The sequence below is a fragment of the Dipodomys spectabilis genome, unplaced genomic scaffold (genome assembly GCF_019054845.1).
Source record: "Dipodomys spectabilis isolate Male_0828 unplaced genomic scaffold, ASM1905484v1 ptg000362l, whole genome shotgun sequence".
NCBI lineage: Eukaryota > Metazoa > Chordata > Mammalia > Rodentia > Heteromyidae > Dipodomys > Dipodomys spectabilis.
Window position 1 is genome coordinate 3,336,481 of NW_024871039.1, and position 17,725 is coordinate 3,354,205.

The 17,725-nt window shown below is 50.9% G+C and overlaps 1 protein-coding gene across 1 annotated transcript; it reads left to right on the forward strand.

Annotated features, from left to right (window-relative positions):
* Positions 1 to 7,953: 7,953 nt before the first annotated feature.
* On the forward strand, positions 7,954 to 17,725 carry LOC122095802 (glycoprotein Xg-like). Its single transcript, XM_042666131.1, has 6 exons — positions 7,954 to 7,981; positions 15,627 to 15,668; positions 15,858 to 15,885; positions 16,128 to 16,185; positions 16,515 to 16,627; positions 17,647 to 17,725. Exons 1-6 carry the CDS (start codon positions 7,954 to 7,956, stop codon positions 17,723 to 17,725), a joined length of 348 nt encoding a protein of 115 aa, XP_042522065.1.

Sequence of the window (17,725 nt, forward strand, 5' to 3'; positions counted from 1 at the left end):
ATCTCTACCTTTGGCATTTGGCTATGGGCTTGCCACATCCTCTCTTCCATGTTTGACCACATAAATGAGTATATTTCTCCACATTTCTAATCTCTGAATGGCTGACATAGGTCTATTTTACTATTCACCTTCTGTCCTAAATTTAGAATTGCACCTTCAGGGCCATCCTAGAGACCTTTATTCTTCTCTACACACTGAAGATGGAAAGGAAATAATTTCCATGCTCTCAGCATTATGCTATCCAATATGAATTTTCATCACTTATCACTTCAGCAGTCGATGTTTAGGGACAATCTTCAATTTCTGATGATAAGAGCACGAGTCAGTTTTAATTATGCAGATTCCACTATGTAGTGAGTCCTGTAGTCTTCTAAATTTTCAATAAATTTCGAGTAACTTTTTATTAATAATTTAAAAAGTTTTATTTCAGTATTTGAAATGCTGCCCCAATTATTTAAAAAGTTTCACAATAAGCTAGACTGAACTTTCCCCCCATTTTCCCCACTAGTTCAAGTTAAGTCTCCTTTGGCTTTATTGTTTGAGAGGCCAAGGGATGAGGGTAAACAGAGAGATGATCATTACTCAGATATCTCCTTCCTCTTCTGGTTCTGCTATTCTTGTTGAGAGGAAGACTGTAGCAGGGAACAAGAGTGATGCTTGACTTCACCATACAAGGGACCATTCCTGGCATGTCAATTATTGTTTCTCAGAATAACTTAAACTTCTTACTCTTGCCTTCTCTGTAACAGTAACCTAACTGTGGCTTCCTTGGTGTGGGAGGAAGCACACTAACAGGTTACTAGCTGTAAACTGGTATTTTATATCTCAGCTTACTACCAAAAATATAAAGCTTTGGCTACATAAATGTAAAGGTACTGATTGTCCAACAATACCTTAGTGAGCAGTAGACAATTCTACCCAGCTACCCTCTCCTCTCATTTCCTCTCTTTCACTCCCCTCCACTCATTTACCCATCCCTTCTTTCTTTGTCTCTCTCCTCCATATTAATCTCTATCTTCTCTCTTTTTCTTTTCCAGTAGCAAGTGATTTGGTTTATCAGACAACACATACACAATTGAACAAATATTTATTTCTCCTCTTTTTGTGATTATTTATTCTTAAGAAGTGAGTTCTAGCACAGCACCAGTGGCTTACACCTAGATACTCAGTAGGTTCAAACTTGACAATTGCAATTCCAAGCTATTTTAAGTAGATAAACCTAAGAGATTCTTTTCTGCACTTCTGGTAAAACGAAGACGTGAAGTTATAGCTCAGGTGGTATAGAGCAAACATTGAGAATTAAAGCCCAGATAGAGCTCAAGGCCAGGAGTTCAAACCCCATTGCCAGCACAATATTTAAAATAAAACAAAACTGAGTCCTTTGTCTTAGAAGGAATATTTCTCCAAATATTCATACCCAGGGCAATTCTCAAGGTCCAGTACTCTTTGTAAGGCTCTTTCACATCTTAAACCGATGCCTCTGCTTGATTCACATTATGAAAAATATGAGTCACAATTCACATTAAAAAGTATGTGCATTGCTGAACAGTTCTTCACATTTTTAATGTAAAGAAAGCATGACAGGAATTCACCTCACTTGGGAGTTAGGTTTGATTCACTGACAGACTTTTGCAAGTAAATGAAGGTCTGTTTACATGTAAAGAAGTCTATACAGATGGTTTTCTAGGAGAGAGAACAAGGTAGCTATTGTCCAAGTTTGAATCAGAGTAAGTTTATTCCTATGATATGGTAAAGAGAAGCTCATCTCATAGAACACTATGCAGACAGTAATTTCAAAAGGATTAAAAACCCATGTCTATGTTGTGAACAGCCAAGTTTTCACAAACATGAAACAGTTTCCTGAGCCATAAAAATATAAGTTAGAGCAAAGGGAACTATGTTAAATATAGTTAATGACTAAGTGACATGTGTAATCACAACTAAACTATAAATTTTTCATCATGTCCCTAACAAGATCGCTAAGATAGGCCTGCCTAAATCTGTCATAGAGGACTGGGTTCATGCAATTATCAGTTTTGTTTAGGGTGCAATATCTTCTACAGTTGCTTGGGTTGCAAACCGCTCACACCACATGCAGTCTCTGGAAAAACGTGCTGTCTTGCTAGGCACCTAAGGGATTTTTGTGCCACTGTGAATATTTATCATTTTTTAATTATACCTGTCAGTGTGAAGTCGTTTCATGATAAGAATAATAGTTTCTGTACCCTTTGTTCCACTAACAAATCTCAGATATAAATATAGCCGGGAGCCTGTAGCTCATGCCTATAATCCTAGCTACTCAGGAGGCTGACATCTGAGGGTCACAGTTCAATGCCAGCCCAGGCAGGAAATTCCAAAGATTCTTATCTCCAATAAACCACCAGAAAACTGTAAATGGCACTATGTCTCAAGTGGTAGAGCTCTTGCCTTGAGCAGAAGAGCACAGGGACAGCACTCAAGCCCAGAGTTCAAGCCCCAAGACTGACCAAAAAAAAAAAAATATGCATATATATATGTATAAATGATGAGATGAATTACATTTAAATATAAGTCAATATTTATGGTATACATTTAAAATATAACTATATATGATATATTTATAATATATACATATATTTATGTAGAAGATCATATTGGCTTAGGGGTGTTTGTGTGTTCGTATGTGTGTTTGTGTGTGTGTGTATGTGTGTATAAGTGTCCGGGATACCTACCCTCATCTCTGTGGTGCCTCATCCTCCCAGCAGGGAGTGCATCCAGGATCTTGACCCCAAGGAAGGTGGATGGGGGAAGGTACCTAAGGTCACATCCAGGGTGATGATCCAAATTCTGTCCTGCAACCTAAGGCTGGACAGATAAAAGAGAGGAGAGGTTTAGGGGAACATCAAGGGAAGTCCCTTACCTTTGGCTACAAGTACAGCACAAAACTGTATCCATCTTTCTTAGTAGTCAGATAAAAGGTGTACACTGTTCATTTATTTCATGATTGTGTTAGTCTTAGGACTTGGATTCAGGGTCTGGGTGTTATCCCTGAGCTTCTTTTGTTCAAGGCTGAGGCTCTACCACTTGAGCCACAGCACATCTGGCTTGTGTGTGGATTTGGAGAGGGAGGTGATTTATGGGAGATAAGAATCTCCTGAACTTTCCTGCCCAGCCTGGCTCTGAGTCATGACCATCAGACCTCAGCCTCCCAAAGAGCCAGGATGATGGATGGGAGCCATGAGCCTCTGACCGCCACCATCCATTTATAATGCCTTAGGCCCAGGTCCAGTCCACCCACACTACACCTCCTTGTTGGGAGTAGGAAGCAGACATGAGTTGGTTTGATACTTCAACAGCCTACTTATCTTTGAGCATTGTTCTGGGTCACTCTGATGTGGCTTCCTCCTTATCCACAGCAATGACTTGGCTCTGTCACAAGAACAAATGTCCTCCGGGAGGTGTCAGGTCTTGGGTCTTTCCTCTGCACCCCACCCCCCTAACCAAAACTACACTCCCCAGCAAAAGGTATTAGACATGGAGAGTTTTCATTGTCTTATAGCCAGGCCCTGACCAGATAGGTGGGGGTATGGGTCAGAGTCCCGGGATTGTGCTGGGCAGGGGGACAAGGCAACATCTCCTCATCCACTTTCCTTCAATGGTGTAGCAGAGGGATGTGAGGAAGGACTCAAGGGATGGACAAGGAATAACCATCACAGTCTAGCCGGGGCACAGAGGGGCTTACCTCATGAAGCTGGCTCAACAGCCTGAGCGAAACAGCTCCTGACCCTCAGCCCACCTCCAGAATGAGAGGGACACCTTCGGTTCCAGCCACATGGGGATGCTGGGCCACCTCTTCCAGCACATATTCAACCAGTTCCTGAGAGAGAAAGAGAGAGAGATAGAGAGAGAGGGAAAGAGGGGGGAGAGAGAAAGAGAGGGAGAGAGGAGAGGGAGAGGGGGGGTGAGAGAGAGAGAGAGAAAGAGGAAGAGAGGGCCTGAATTACACTTAAGCCAGGTGCTCGTGGCTCAGGCCTATAATCCTAACTACACAGAAGGCTGAGATGTGAAGATCATGATTCACCGCTAGCCCAGGCAGGAATGTCTGTGAAACTCTTATACTCAAAGAACCAACAGAAAACCGGAAGTGATGCTGTGGCTCATGTGGTAGATCGCTAGCCTTGATCTAAGGAGCTCAGGCACAGCATCCAGGCCTCAAATTCAAGCCTCACACATGACAAAAGTGGACCTCCCACCACAAGAAGTGGGCTGAATAACACTCACTGTCCTAGGAAGTATGGCAGAGAAGTCAGGCCGAGCTTCCTGTCAGCTGGAGGACATGAGTAGATCACCTGGCTTCTCAATGCCTTATTTTCCCCAACTGCAAGACTGAATACAGTGAAGGATCCCCTTCCTCATGGGGATAGGTTAATGATGAAAGACAGCCATGTATTGTTTCATAATACTATAACTGTTGCAGGATTAATAACAGACGCCATCTGAGCCCTTTCTAGGTAACTTCCTGTCATATGTTCACAGAATTTTTGAGAACCATATCTGACAGCTGCTCCCTCTGTGCCTGGCCCAGCTCTAGAGAGCCCTCTGTAGTAGTCCCTTGTTTCCTCACAACTGCCCCGTGAGGAGACTGAGGTCCGATGGTCGACATCCAACCCAGAGCTTCACCTGTGGTCAAGAATCGGCTGCCGTGGACTAAGAGATTTGGACAATCCATCTGAAATGATAACTGAGTGGGGTGCTAAATGTCTACCACCCCCACCCCACACACACACAAGCACACCTCCACCGTCTTTGCAGGCAAAGATATTTTACTTTCTTTCTTTTCGTTGGTTGTGGGGCTTGAACTCTGGGCCTGGGTGCTATCCCTGAGCTCTTCAGCTCAAGTCCAGCACTCTACTACTTGTGCCACAGCACCACTTCCAGTTTTCTGGTGCTTTATTGGAGAGAAGAGTCTGAGGGTCTTTCCTGCCCAAGCTGGCTTTGAACCGTGATCCTAAGATTCAGCTCCTGAGTACTTAGGATGAGAGCCATGAGCCATTGGCACCCAGCCAAAGATGCTTTTCCATGCCTGTCATCCTATCCCCTCAGGAGACTGAGATCTGAGGACTGCAGTTGGATGCACCCTTGGCAGCAAAGTCATTGAGAACTCTTACCTCCAATTAAACACCAAAAACGTTGCAAGTGGAGCTGTGGCTCAAATGGTAAAGTGCTAGCTTTGAGCATAAAAAAAGGGATGGGATACAGGCCCTAGTTTTAAGCTTTTTCTAGCATAGATGCACCTAAGAAAAGGAAGCAGGTGAGCACATGGGAGCTCAAAGCTCACACATAATACTCAAGACTCACAGAATAGACCCCATCCTGCTCTGATTCTCTAGATTCTATGTCCTAGATCATGGCAGTCTTAGATGAGACTGACCATGCACCAAGTCAGGACATTCAAGTACAATCTCATACTGAGGATCTTATGACCTCATCAAGGACTCAAGATCTCTCACTGTCCTGCCTTGACACTGGGCAGTCAGGTGAGATCTAGTTATACAACTACAGGATATGGGAATGAAAGGATTTCTCAGCCAAGGGATGCAGACTGGAGGGCTCTAGGTCCCTCTCTCTCAGGGAGGAGAAAAGGGCCGATCCATCCCAGGAATGTTCCTGGGTTGTGAGTATTCTCAAAGAAACAACCCTGCTCCGAGCCCACTGCCTCTGGTTTTCCCACTAGCCTCGACCTTCAGTCGGCCCTCTCTGAATCCCAATCTGCCATCTAGACTAAAGGCTGAGCCAGCAAAGAGACCCACCTCTACCTCTGAGGATGGCAGTCACGGGGACCTAGAGTCCCCTAAAGGAAGTCTGAGGGCAACACGGGTCTGACTCTCGCCTTCATTCCCTGGGTGTCCTGTTCCAGTGGCCCGCTTATCTCTGTCTCTGGTCGAGGAATGAACACTGGGGGTGTCATCTTCAGATTTAGTCAGCAAAAGTCCCAGTCCCCAAGGATGTACTGCACAGGCATCCTGCAGCGGATGACAGCCAAAGCGTCAACGGTGAACCCAGAGTGCCAGGATTTTCATAGGCATGTGGCTGGGTCGAAGGCTCTATCACTGATGGTCTAGGTTGTCAGGTGAGGTCATGGCTTCAATGGCCTGACACACTTGATCTGGGATTGTCTTCCCTCTTCATCTTCCTGCTGATCACTTGCCACCCCCCTCTTGACACTCCCTCACCCTATTCCACCCTAGCCCTTGGACAGTTTCTTCTTATCGGACCAGAAAATAAACTTGGTGAGCCAGGGGAGATTGAAACTCTGTGACCCACCCTGAGCCCTAGGGTCTACCTGAGGATGTTTCCCTCTGCAGTCAGCGACCACTCAGATCTTGGATGTCATGAAGTTGCTGATGTCATGAACGGGTCAGTGGCTTGGTCCTACATACTAGCTTTAGGCTCAGAAACTGTCCCGACAGATATTGTGAATGGTTGGCTCCCTTGATCCAGGGACTCCAAACCAAGGCTTGCATGCTCCCTTCATCCTTCCTTTCCTCCTTTTCTCCCTCCATCCTTTTCTCCTCTCTTTCTTTTTCCTTTCTTTGTGTCACTCCTGGGCTTGAACTCAGAGCCTGGGTGCTGTCCCTGAGCCTTTGTATTCAAGGCCAACAGTCTACAGCTTGAGCCTACTTCTGGCATTTTCTTTTTGGTAGTTAGTTGGAGATAAGAGTCTTACAGGCTTTTCTGCCTGGGCCTTAAGCTTCAATCCTACTATTTCAGCCTCCTAAGTAGCTAGGATGACAGGTGTGAGGCACCAGCATCCAGCTCAAACCAAGATTTCTTCATGTGCTGTGGAACCAGAACTGGAATCTTTCATCGTGTATGATCCCCTCCCCTTCCCCCCGCCCCCCCAGGAACTGGCAAACACTGTAACGGTTTGTTGGTGAATGAGCATCTGTCTATGACAATACTACAGAAAAGTCCCATCCAATTCAGGTAAGCATCCTGGGTGGGGGTAAAGCCTGATGTAGCTCTCAAACAGTTCTCCCTCCTCCCTCTTCCCACCCTCTTGGTGCCACCGCACTTAACTGTTTTGGTTCTAAGGACATGAGCCATGATGTACTCACTGGATTCCAGGGCCTCTGGGATGCCTATCTTCTCAAGGATCTCTGTCCAGCGGCTGACCAGCTCTGTGGCACTCAATTCCCCACTCAGCTGTGAACAAGGTTGCCCTGAGGTGAAAGCCTGGCTCAAGAGGCCTCCTCTCCACTCCCTGGGGCCAGACAGGATGGTCCACCATATCCGGTCCCCAAGTTTCATGTTCCAGAGATAGGATCCCTGAGGCATCCCAGGTCTCTGAATTTCCCAGAGTCCAGGACAGGTCCTGGGAATTGTCTCTACACACAGCTAGTAGGCTGCAGATGGCGAAGTCAGAATCTCTGCTCCCCACAACATCCTCAACTGTGGTGGTCACCCTAGAGAGAGCTGGAGAAGAATCGGCAGCTGCTGGAGAAAGGCAGTCAAGGCACGACGTTCATAGCAGGAGGCCATCTGGCTAGGGAACTCTGCTTGTGCTGCTTTGAACGTCATTATTTGGTAGCTGAAATGGTCCATCTAATTTGACCCAGAATCCCAAGCATTAGTTAGAAATTGCCAGCTTCAAGAAAAAACCCTGGAAAAGCTGGCATTTCACATGTCCCAATCGAACTTAAAGGGTTCCATAGTTAGTGGTCCCCTTTTCCTTCCAGACAGCCTACAGCAGGTTATAGAAAATGGCATTCAGAGAGCCCTAGCTAACTGTCATGTCCTGATCCCAAGTAGTCTCCAGCAGAGGGAACATACTTGCCTACCATTGCGCAGCTGGAAACAGCCCAAGAGGGACACAGCTTGGAGTCTGCAGGACTCCAGGGAGGACTGCCCACCAGTGCACTGCCCCTGGAGGGAATCCATGCCACCATTGGGGGTCTGGAGCCCCATGCCATGATGCCCACGTACACCGTCAATACCCTGGGTAAGATTCCCCTCTCATCCTCGGTCGTGGTGAACCATCTGCCATGTCACACTGATCATAACTTCCCAGACCCTCTTAGCTTCACAGCCCCTGCCCTACTACCTCTCATCTCGTTCCCTATTTATGTTTGGCAGACTCCTTCCCAACCTTGAATTAGCTCCAACTATACACACCAGAGCAGACTGGCTGGCTGGAAGAGTGCGGCTGTGATCACAGTAGCCTCATGAGCCTTCTGGCTGAAGACCGAAGAGCAGGTGTCCACACTGGTCTGTGGTTCACACAAGCCTCCCAGGGGAGACCCACGCAGGCCCAGCAGTTACTGTGGGCTGCAGGAAAGGGGAAGAAAGAGGTGGAAAGGAACCTCTACTGAAATCTTCCCTAAAGGAGCCATGAAACGGTGAAAGAGAAAACAAAAATTGTGGCTGGTCTCCTACTGGGCATTAATGAAAAAAGAACAACAAATAAAATGCTTTTGCTCTTTTTAGACATGGTGACTTAAATATATTTTCATTGTTCTCATCCTCCTTGCTCTCCCAACAAACACACACACACACACACACACACACACACACACACACACACACACACAAGCAAACACAGACTCAGAGCAGTGCCTCTCCGGAGTTTGTTTCTCATCTGAGCAATGTACCAGCTTGAATACAGGGGTTCCCTTGTCAGAACCAGGGGCAACCACCCAAGGGGAACAATGCTCTAATAATGTAGAACCACCCTGCCTCCCCGTTTCTCCAGGGTCAGACTCTTCCCCTTGGGAACAACCAGCCTTGACTCCCCATTCACCAAAACCCTAGGCCAGGATGCTGGGTGAAGGAGTCCTGAGACATGTGGCTCCTCAGAGCCTGGACAGAAAACAAAGCAGGGGGTCATGGTGCCTCCAGAGAGGTGTCTGACCTGGGGTGGGGGCGTTGTTGGGGACTTTGATGGGATTCTAAAGGCTATATACATGGATAGACTCCCTACTTTAAGCCTATATACTTCGGGGCGACTTGGCAGATCTTGGGGAGGACGAGAAGACCAGATGGACTGGGAGCACTAGCAGAAGCTGGCAGAGCTGGGAAATGTGATCACCCAGTCAGAACTGTTGACAGCTGGGGTTGGGGGTACAGGCTGGGTGTATGTCTGTCAGAAGGGGTGTGTATTTCTCCCAAATATCCACCTTCTATCTGACCCCAGTGCCCTCACCTCTCTAGTGGGCTCTTCTGGGAATGTCCTAAGGTGAAAGGGTGACTGAGCACAGAAGACAAGGGCTCACACAGCAAGGGAGGGGCCTATCTTCTTTATCCAACACCTCCCTCCCCAGCAAAAAGGAAAAGACCTAAGAAGGCAGGTGTGGAGGTGCTGCTCCCACCTCTGACTAAAGCCACAGGTTCTTACCAGGGAGAGGAAGGGTGCAGATGCATGGCTGTGTGGCTCCCACTGCTCCAGCCAGGGGCTCTGTGGTGTCCCTGGATGGGTGCTCCTCACCCATCCTTGCAGCTCCCATTTTCATGGGACACTGGACGCTAGGGATGGGGGTGGGATCCTCAAGTCGACACCCAGCTCCAACCTCCACCCCTGGGGTGCATTTGTGGCAGAGCCAGGGCGGACTGTGGGGTGCTGGGGAGGTGCAGGCAGGACAGGAGAGGGGAGGCGAGAGGCTGAGTTCCGGGTCTGCGGGGGTTGTGGGGGAAGGGGTAGAGTGGTGGAGTCACAGGGTGCAGGAGTCACGTGAGGTGCTGGCCCGCAGGGCGGCCACTCACGTGTGCTGCTGGAAGAAACTGTAGGCTGCGACTCTGGGTGCGCACCCTGAGTCTGAGGGCCCGGGGCCGGGACCAAGTCAGGGCCACAAGCCAGACAGGGGTGCGCCATCTCCACCAGGTGACTGCAAGAGGCTCCACCAGTCCGAGCCTGCAGCACGTTTGAAATGCAGCACTGCTGGGAAGGGGCGGGGGCGTCTGCTGGCGCGCGGTGGGGCAGCTCTCAGCCTCTGCTCCTTCTCCTCAGCGGCTGCAGCCCCCTCAGTGGCCTTGTCCCCTGTGGCTACTGCCTCTGCCTCAGCAGCTGCTGACTCTGCCTTGCTCCCCGAACTGGGACCTCAGACTCAGGGGCGCCATGGCTGCTGCAGGGGCTACGCGCGGCCATGGCCTGCCATGAAGGCTCCACATGCTCTATGCAACCAGCCAGGACCCACGCTATGATCTGAGCAGCCGCCAGCCACTGAAGCCATCTCCACTGGTGCTTGTGCTCATGCTCACTCTTCTCCCAGCTCTCTTTCTGCCCCATACTCCTCTCCTGGGCCACCCCGCCCCTGCTGTGCACATGCCCTAGCCCCCTTGGGCCCCTGGCCATTGCTGCCACCAAAGTGCGCTCCTGGGCCCCGCCCCCCAGCCCTGGCCACAATTGCAGCCCTGACTGGGCCCTGAGGTTCCTAGACCATGGCAATTGCAGCCTTACCTCAACTCAGCATTCCCCCCCACCCCCAGTACTTGCCCGGGGGATCGAATCTCCCCTCAGCCCCACCGCTGGAGGAGACTCTCCTCCATCCCCCTCCACTCCACACACCAAGCAGGTGCATGGTGAAATTTGTGTGTGTATGTGTGTTTGTACTTGTGTGTGTGTGAGTGTTGGGGATAACTATCTCTCAAGGACTCAGAACGTAGCACCCTTTGGGGTGACTCAGCACACAGCACACTTCCAAAAAACAGCACAAAGCACCCTGTGTAAAGGACTCAGCACACAGCTCCCTTTGAGGACTCAGCATGTAGTATGCTGGGTAGAGTACTCAGCACACAGCACCCTTTGAAGGGCTGAGCATAAAGCACCCTGTGTAAAACATCTAGTGCACAACACCCTTCGAAAAACTCAGCACATAGAACAATTTTGAAGGACTCAGCACATACCACACTGTGGAAGCACTCAGCTCACAGCACCATTTGAAGGACAGTACAGAGCACCCTGTGTAAAGGACTCGGCACACAGCACTCAAAAAACTCACCTCATCCCTCTCTTCGCAAGGGCTCAGCACATAGCAGGACCCTTTGGGATGCAGTAGCTCACCACACTTTTTGAAGGACTCAGCATACAGTACGTTGTGTAATGGACTCAGCACACAGCACCCTTTGAAAAACCCAGGACAGCCCACTCTTCTCAGGGACTCAGCATATAGAACCCTTTGGGATGACTCACCAAATCTTTTTGAGAACTCAGCACAAAACCCCCATGTGGGAAGGACCCAGCAAATAGCGCCCTGTGAAGGACTCAGCACATAGGTGTATGTCACAAGTTCAGCTGTCATTAGAATTAGGGTGCTTTCTTCAGTATCACCATTCTTCAGAAACACTTCACAAATCCTACTAGTTCACAGTTAGACAACCTGTGTTTTATGGGGGAAGGTCAGCTGGGGGTCTTGAACTCAAAGCTTGTGGGCCCTGTCCCTGAGCTCTTTGGTTCAATGCTAGAGCTCTACCACTTGGAGGCACAGCTCCAATTTTGTTTTGGGGGGTTGTTCTTTGACAGGTCTTATAGTGATAAGTAAGGCCAAGTTGGGGTATATGTAGGCAAAGGCTCTTAGCTCAGCCTGGAGCTGACTTCTCCCTTTTTGTGTCCCTGGTAAGCCGGGCCTCCTGGAGCTCTCTTGGCCTAGGGTGGAACAGACCTGCTCTGGCATGAGCAATCAGGGTGAGCAAAAGTCAGCTTGGTCCTGGTCACTTCCTCAAAGTGAACTCTAGAGAATGATGGCACGGGGCCACATGTCTCACATCTGGCCCCCAGGGTGCAGGAGTAGCCCACCATAGGGATAGTATTTGAGAGTTGTGTTTACTCTTGCTTCCTTGGGGGCCCCCATCATGATTCAAAGCCACCCTGGAAAGGAAAGTCCTTGAGACTCTTACCTACAATTAACCATCGAAAAGCAAGTGAGGCTGTGGCTCAAGAGGCAGAGCACTAGCCTTGAGCAAGAAAACTCAGGGATAGAGCCTAGGCCCTGAGTTCACACACACACACACACACACACACACACACACACACACACGCACACACACACACACACACACACACACCACGTGCATGCAAAATCAGAGATTTCTACACTACAATCTTTTCCCCACTAAGCCTGGTGGCTGCTGGCCTAGGTGTTTGATGCATACACCACCACCTACTTCCTATTTATCTGAGGAATGGTCATATGGGTTTGGGAGTGGGGAGAATCATCCTAGCTGAGAATGTGGCTCAGTGGTAGAGTGGTCACCTAGCATGCCTGAAGCCCTGGGATCTATTCCACACAGAAAAAGCTGGAAAGGGAGGTGGGGCTCAACTTGTAGAGTGCCAGTCTTGATCAAAAAGAGCTCAGGACAATGGCCAGGCCCTGAGTTCAAGCCCCAGGGCCGGAAGAACAAATCTTTGTTGAAGGCTTTTTATTTTGTTTGAAAACAATTTATTCTTTGTGATAAGCATAACATGGGCCTCTTTCCTGGCCACCAATGGGCCATTAGATATCTCTTGAGTTTGGCTCACCTCCCGGCAGCTTCTGCCTTACCCGACCCCCAGTTTAACCTTCCCATCACCCGGCTGATGGAGGCCTGAGAGAAACCCACCTGGCCACCTACTTCTGGTGGCTGCCAAGGCTTTTGAGAGTCAGTATGTCACATAGAGAGTCATCATCCGCATCAGTCTACAAGAGAAAGTGAGGGAACACGCCTCCCCTGAGCCTGGGAGCTGTGGGCGGATCTGGATGTGCGGCATCTGGCGCAGGATGTGCTCCTTGAGGGAGTCCACTATGGGGTCAGGAAGCTGACCTCTCCTCTGGCAGTTTCCATGCTGTTTTCAAGTTGCAATTCTTCAAAACCTTTCTGCTCCTCCCTCATTTCACCCACCACAGTCCCTGAGGCGTCTGAAGCAGTGCTGGTGGTGGGGAGTTCAGCCTGTGCTGGCATCTTGAGACTGCTGTCTGTGCCTTCCCTTGCGATGAGTGACAGCAGCTCCTGCAGCACTCTCCTCCTCTCCATCTTCTCCTGGGACAGCAAGTGCATGCACTGGGCTTTCTCCCAACACAGGTCATTCAGGACCAACATCTGCTCTTTACACACCATGAGGGACTCCTCGATGATTTGGATGTGTGCCAACAGCTGGCTGCATCAATGGGGGAGCTCACCTGCTGGACTCTGGAAGTCTACCTCATCAGGCAGGTCATGGACAAAGCAGATTTTCTTCTCAGATGCCCATGTGTCCTGCTTCCCATCCCCACGCATGCTGTGGTGGCAGCTCATGGGGCAGAGGGCCTGTGGCTCCAGCTCAGTCTGGCACTGAGCTGCTGGGTTGGCCAGGGGGTGCCTGCAGCTGGCACACACTCCTGTGGCAGGATTTTCCCCTGTGGATCTCAGCCTCCGAGTGTTCTAACAGAGCCTAGTCCATCTACCAGGCAACATGGAATGTGGGCATGGCCACCATTCTTGTATCCCTTTGGTCAGAAAGAACCATGAACTAATGGTGTGGCCAGAATCCTGTGATGCAGGCAGAATGGGCAGAGTCAAGATGACAGTGGCTCCCCCAGCCCCTTTCCCAGGGAACTCTGTCCAATTCAGCTGGGGACAAGAGGGTGACATGCTTCAGCTGGATGGCTGCACAGATTGTTGTGTATGTCTGTTTGTTGCCAGTCCCAGACCTTGAACTCAGGATCTGGGCACAGTCCATGAGCTGCTTTTGCTCAAGGCTAGCCCTCTACCACTGGAGCCACACGGCTCTACTTCTGGCTTTGTTGGCACTGAAGTTGGACAGGGGTTTCTAGGACTTTCCTGCTTAGGGTGACTTTGACCATAGCCTTGTAGGTTTCAAGGAGGACCTGCGCTGCTGCTGCTGCTGCTGGCCGCCCTGCTCTGCGGCCTGGGCCCAGGAGGCTGAGGTGAGGCCTTGGTGGTTTCTAGTCCCCCCACCCTCTTTGGTGGTTTTTAGTTCTCCCCCCTTGGTGATTTCTAGTCCCCCCCCTTGGTGGTTTCTAGTTCCCCCTCTTTGGTGGTTTCTAGTTGTCCCTCCTTGGTGGTTTCTAGTTCTCTCCCTCTGGTTGGTGGTTTCTAGTTCCCCCCGTTTGGTGGTTTCTAGTTCTCTCCCCTTGGTTGGTGGTTTCTAGTTCCCCCTCCTTGGTGGTTTCTAGTTCTCTCCCCCAGTTAAGTGGTTTCTAGTTCTCTCCCCGTGGTTGGTGGTTTCTACTTCCCCCCGTTTGGTGGTTTCTAGTTTCCCCTTCCTTGGTGGTTTCTAGTTCTCCCCCCTTGGTGGTTTCTAGTTCCCCCCTCCTTGGTGGTTTCTCTCCCCCTTGGTGGTTTCTAGTTCCCCCACCTTGGTGGTTCTACTTCCCCCCCAGTTTGGTGGTTTCTAGTTCTCCCTCTTTGGTGGTTTCTAGTTCCCCCCTTTTTGGTGGTTTCTAGTTCTCCCCTGTTTGGTGGTTTCTAGTTCTCTCCTCAGTTTGGTGGTTTGTAGTTCTCCCCTCTTTGGTGGTTTCTAGTGTCCCCCTCTCCTCTCCTGGTGGTTTCGGGTTCCCCTCCATCAGGGCCCGGGGCTGGGCTGGGGTTGTGGGGTGGGGAGGTGGCGGTGGATTTTCAGGCTGGTCCAGGTTGTTGGAAGCCGGGGCCTTGTCCTGTTGGCCTGTGTGTCTCTGTGTCTGTCTGTCTGTCTGTCTGTCCGTCTCCTCTCGGTCTGTCTGTCTGTCTGTCCATCTGTCCATCTGTCAGTCTGTCTGTGTCCCTGTCTGTCTGTCTGTCTCTGGGTCTGTCTGTCCATCTGTCCATCTGTCCGTCAGTCAGTCTGTCTGTGTCGGTCTGTCTCTCTCTGGGTCTGTCTGTCTGTCCATCTCCTCTTGGTCTGTCTATGTCTGTCTGCCTGCCTCTACGTCTGTCTGTCTCCTCTCTGTCCATCTGTCTTCCTTTTTGTCTGTCTGTCCGTCTGCATCTCAGTCTGTCTGTCTGTGTCTCTGTCCATCTGCTTCTGTCGGTCTGTCCATCTCCTCTCAGTCTGTCTGTCTGTCGGTCTCCTCGCAGTCTGTCTGTCTTCTTCTTGGTCTGTCTGTCCACCTAGATGCCCATCCGCTTCTCCTGTCTGTCTGTCCATCCGGTCTTGGTCATCCGTCCATCCCTTGTCTGTCTGTCTGTCCCTCAGTCTCTACATCTGTCTGTCTCTATCTGTCTGCAGGTCAGTCTGTGTCTGGGCCCCTGCCTGTCCGTGTGTCTGTCCGTGTGTGTGTGTCCATGTTTCTGTCTGTCCATCTCCTCTCTGTCTGTCTCATTGTCTGTCTGTCCATCTGTCTCTGGCTCTGTCTGTCTGTCTATCTGTCCATGTGTCATCCTCTTGGTCTGTCTGTCTGTCTGTCCGTCTGCCTCTCAGTCTCTCTGTCTGGGTCTGTCTGTCCTGTGTCTGTCTGTCTGTCTCCTCTCTGTCCATCTGTCTTCCTCTCTGTCTGTCTGCCTCTTGGTCTGTCTGTCCACCTGGCTGTCCATCTGCTTCTTCTGTCTGTCCATCTGTCTGTCCTGTCTTGATCATCTGTCCATCCCTTGTCTGTCTGTCTGTCCGTGTGTCATCCTCTCGGTCTGTCTGTTCGTTTCTGTGTCTATCTGTCTCCCCATCCATACGTCTGTCCCCAACAACTGTCCTCTTCCACCCTCAGGCCAGGCAGACTTTGACCTCGCCGACGCCCTGGATGACCCCGGTGAGTCCTGACCTCTCACCTTTCCCCCCCCATGACTTCACCCTGGGCGCTAGGCCTCACGTGGGGCCTTGATCCAGCTGTGGGCCTGAATCCCATGTGACCCTTTGCCACCCCCTGAGGCCTTGGGATCAGGGGTTGGGGGGGTCAGGGGAAGTCAGGGGTCACCACCCTCTCTCTCTTCGCCTGCAGATCCCACCCCGAAGCCCATCTCGGATGAGTGGGGTCCTCCCACACACACACCAGGCCCACCCAGGGTGGGGAAACTGAGGCACGGCCCACTCCTGGCACACAGGGCTGTACCCACAGCTGCCTGACCCGCCCAGGCCGTGACCCCCAGGTAGGGATGGAGGTGAGCGGGGTCAGGGAGGGTCAGGGGGAGTCAGGGGTCAGGGGAAGGAGGGGGGTAAGGGGAAGGGAGAGGCCGGCCTCCATCCTCCCTCACTCTCTCTCTTCCCGCAGACATCTACCTCCCGACGCCAGCCTCAACCCCAGCCCCAACCCCCGCCAGGCACAGGAGGTGAGGACATGGAAGGGGGGAGGCCCGGATGTGGAGGCTGGGGATGGAGAGGCCCGGATGTAGAAGCCTGGATGTAGGGAACCCAGTGTGGAGGCCCGGATTTACGGACCCAGATGTAGGGACCCAGACATGGGAATCTGGATGTAGGGACCCGGATGTGGAAGCCTGGATGTAGAGACCCAGATGTGGAGACCCCAGTGTGGAGACCTGGATGTAGAGACCCGGATGTGGAGACTCCAGTGTGGATTCCTGGATGTAGAGACCCGGATGTGGAGACCCAGACATGGGATCCCGGATGTAGGGACCTGGATGTGGGTACCCAGATGTAGGGACCCGGATGTAAGGACCCGGATGTGGAGGCCGAGCTCCCAGGGCTGCGTCTCTCCTCCTCCTCCACCCCAGGTGCTGGCGACGAACACGTGATCCACGGAGACCCTCCAGGGTAAGTCCTGCACCCTCGGCCGCCCCACTTCCGGTCCCCTCCTGATCTGGGCCCAGGTGTGTATTGGGACTTCCAGTCTGCATGAGAACTTCCGCTCCTGACAGTATGTGAACTTCTGGTCCAGAGTATCAGAACTTCCGGTCCTGATTGGGAACTTCCGGTCCCTAGTATATAACAAGTTCCGGTCCTGACTGAGGACTTCTGGTCCCTAGTGTATATGAACTTCCGGTCCTGACTATGGGGACTTCCGGTCCCTAGTGTGTAAGAACTTCCGGTCTTCACTGTGGAGACTTCTGGTCCCTAGTATATAACAACTTCTGGTCTTGACTATGGGGACTTCCAGTCCAAGTGTACAGGAACTTCTGGTCCTGATTGGAAGGGCACTTCTGGTCCCTAGTGTATAGGAACTTCCGATCCTGATTGGAAGGGCACTTCCAGTCCCTAGTGTAGAGGAACTTCCTGTATCTAGTGTATAAGAAATTCTGGTATTGACTATGGGGACTTGCGGTTTTGACTGTGGAGATTTCCGGTCCCTAGTATATAGGAACTTCTGGTCCTGACTGGGGACTTCCGGTCCCTAGTATATAGAAACTTCCGGTCCTGATGGGAAGGGCACTTCTGGTCCTGATTGGAAGGGCATTTCCGGTCCCTAGTGTGTAGGAACTTCTGGTCTTGACTGTGGAGACCTCCAGTCCCTAGTATATAACAACTTCAGGTCTTGACTATGGGGACTTCCGGTCCCTAGTATACAAGAACTTCTGGTCTTGACTATGGAGACTTCCAGTCCCTAGTACACAAGAACTTCCGGTCTTGACTAGGGGCACTTCCTGTCCCTGTTCATGGACACTTCCTGTCATGGCTGTGATAGCACTTCCGGTCAGGCACCCTTGTCCCGCCCCCTTCGCCTTGGCTCGCTTCCTGTTTCCGGACACTTCCCGACCAGAAGCTGCAGGGGGACGCCCCACCCCCTTCCTGGGTGTGTTCTCCCCCCAATTTCCGGTTCCGCCCCCTAAAGGCAGCACGCTGGCCTGCCTCGTGTCCCCTGTTGTGTCCGTGGTGGTCGTGGCCCTAGTGAGCACCGCCATCACCTACTTCTAA

What these genes read in the sequence shown, in the direction of transcription:
- LOC122095802 (XM_042666131.1), top strand. Translation starts at nt 7,954, where the DNA reads ATGCCCACGTACACCGTCAATACCCTGG. An exon ending in ACCCCCGCCAGGCACAGGAG is followed by an intron (nt 16,186 to 16,514) that starts GTGAGGACATGG and finishes ACCCAGATGTAG; the next exon opens with GGACCCGGATGTAAGGACCC. An exon ending in ATCCACGGAGACCCTCCAGG is followed by an intron (nt 16,628 to 17,646) that starts GTAAGTCCTGCA and finishes CCCTAAAGGCAG; the next exon opens with CACGCTGGCCTGCCTCGTGT.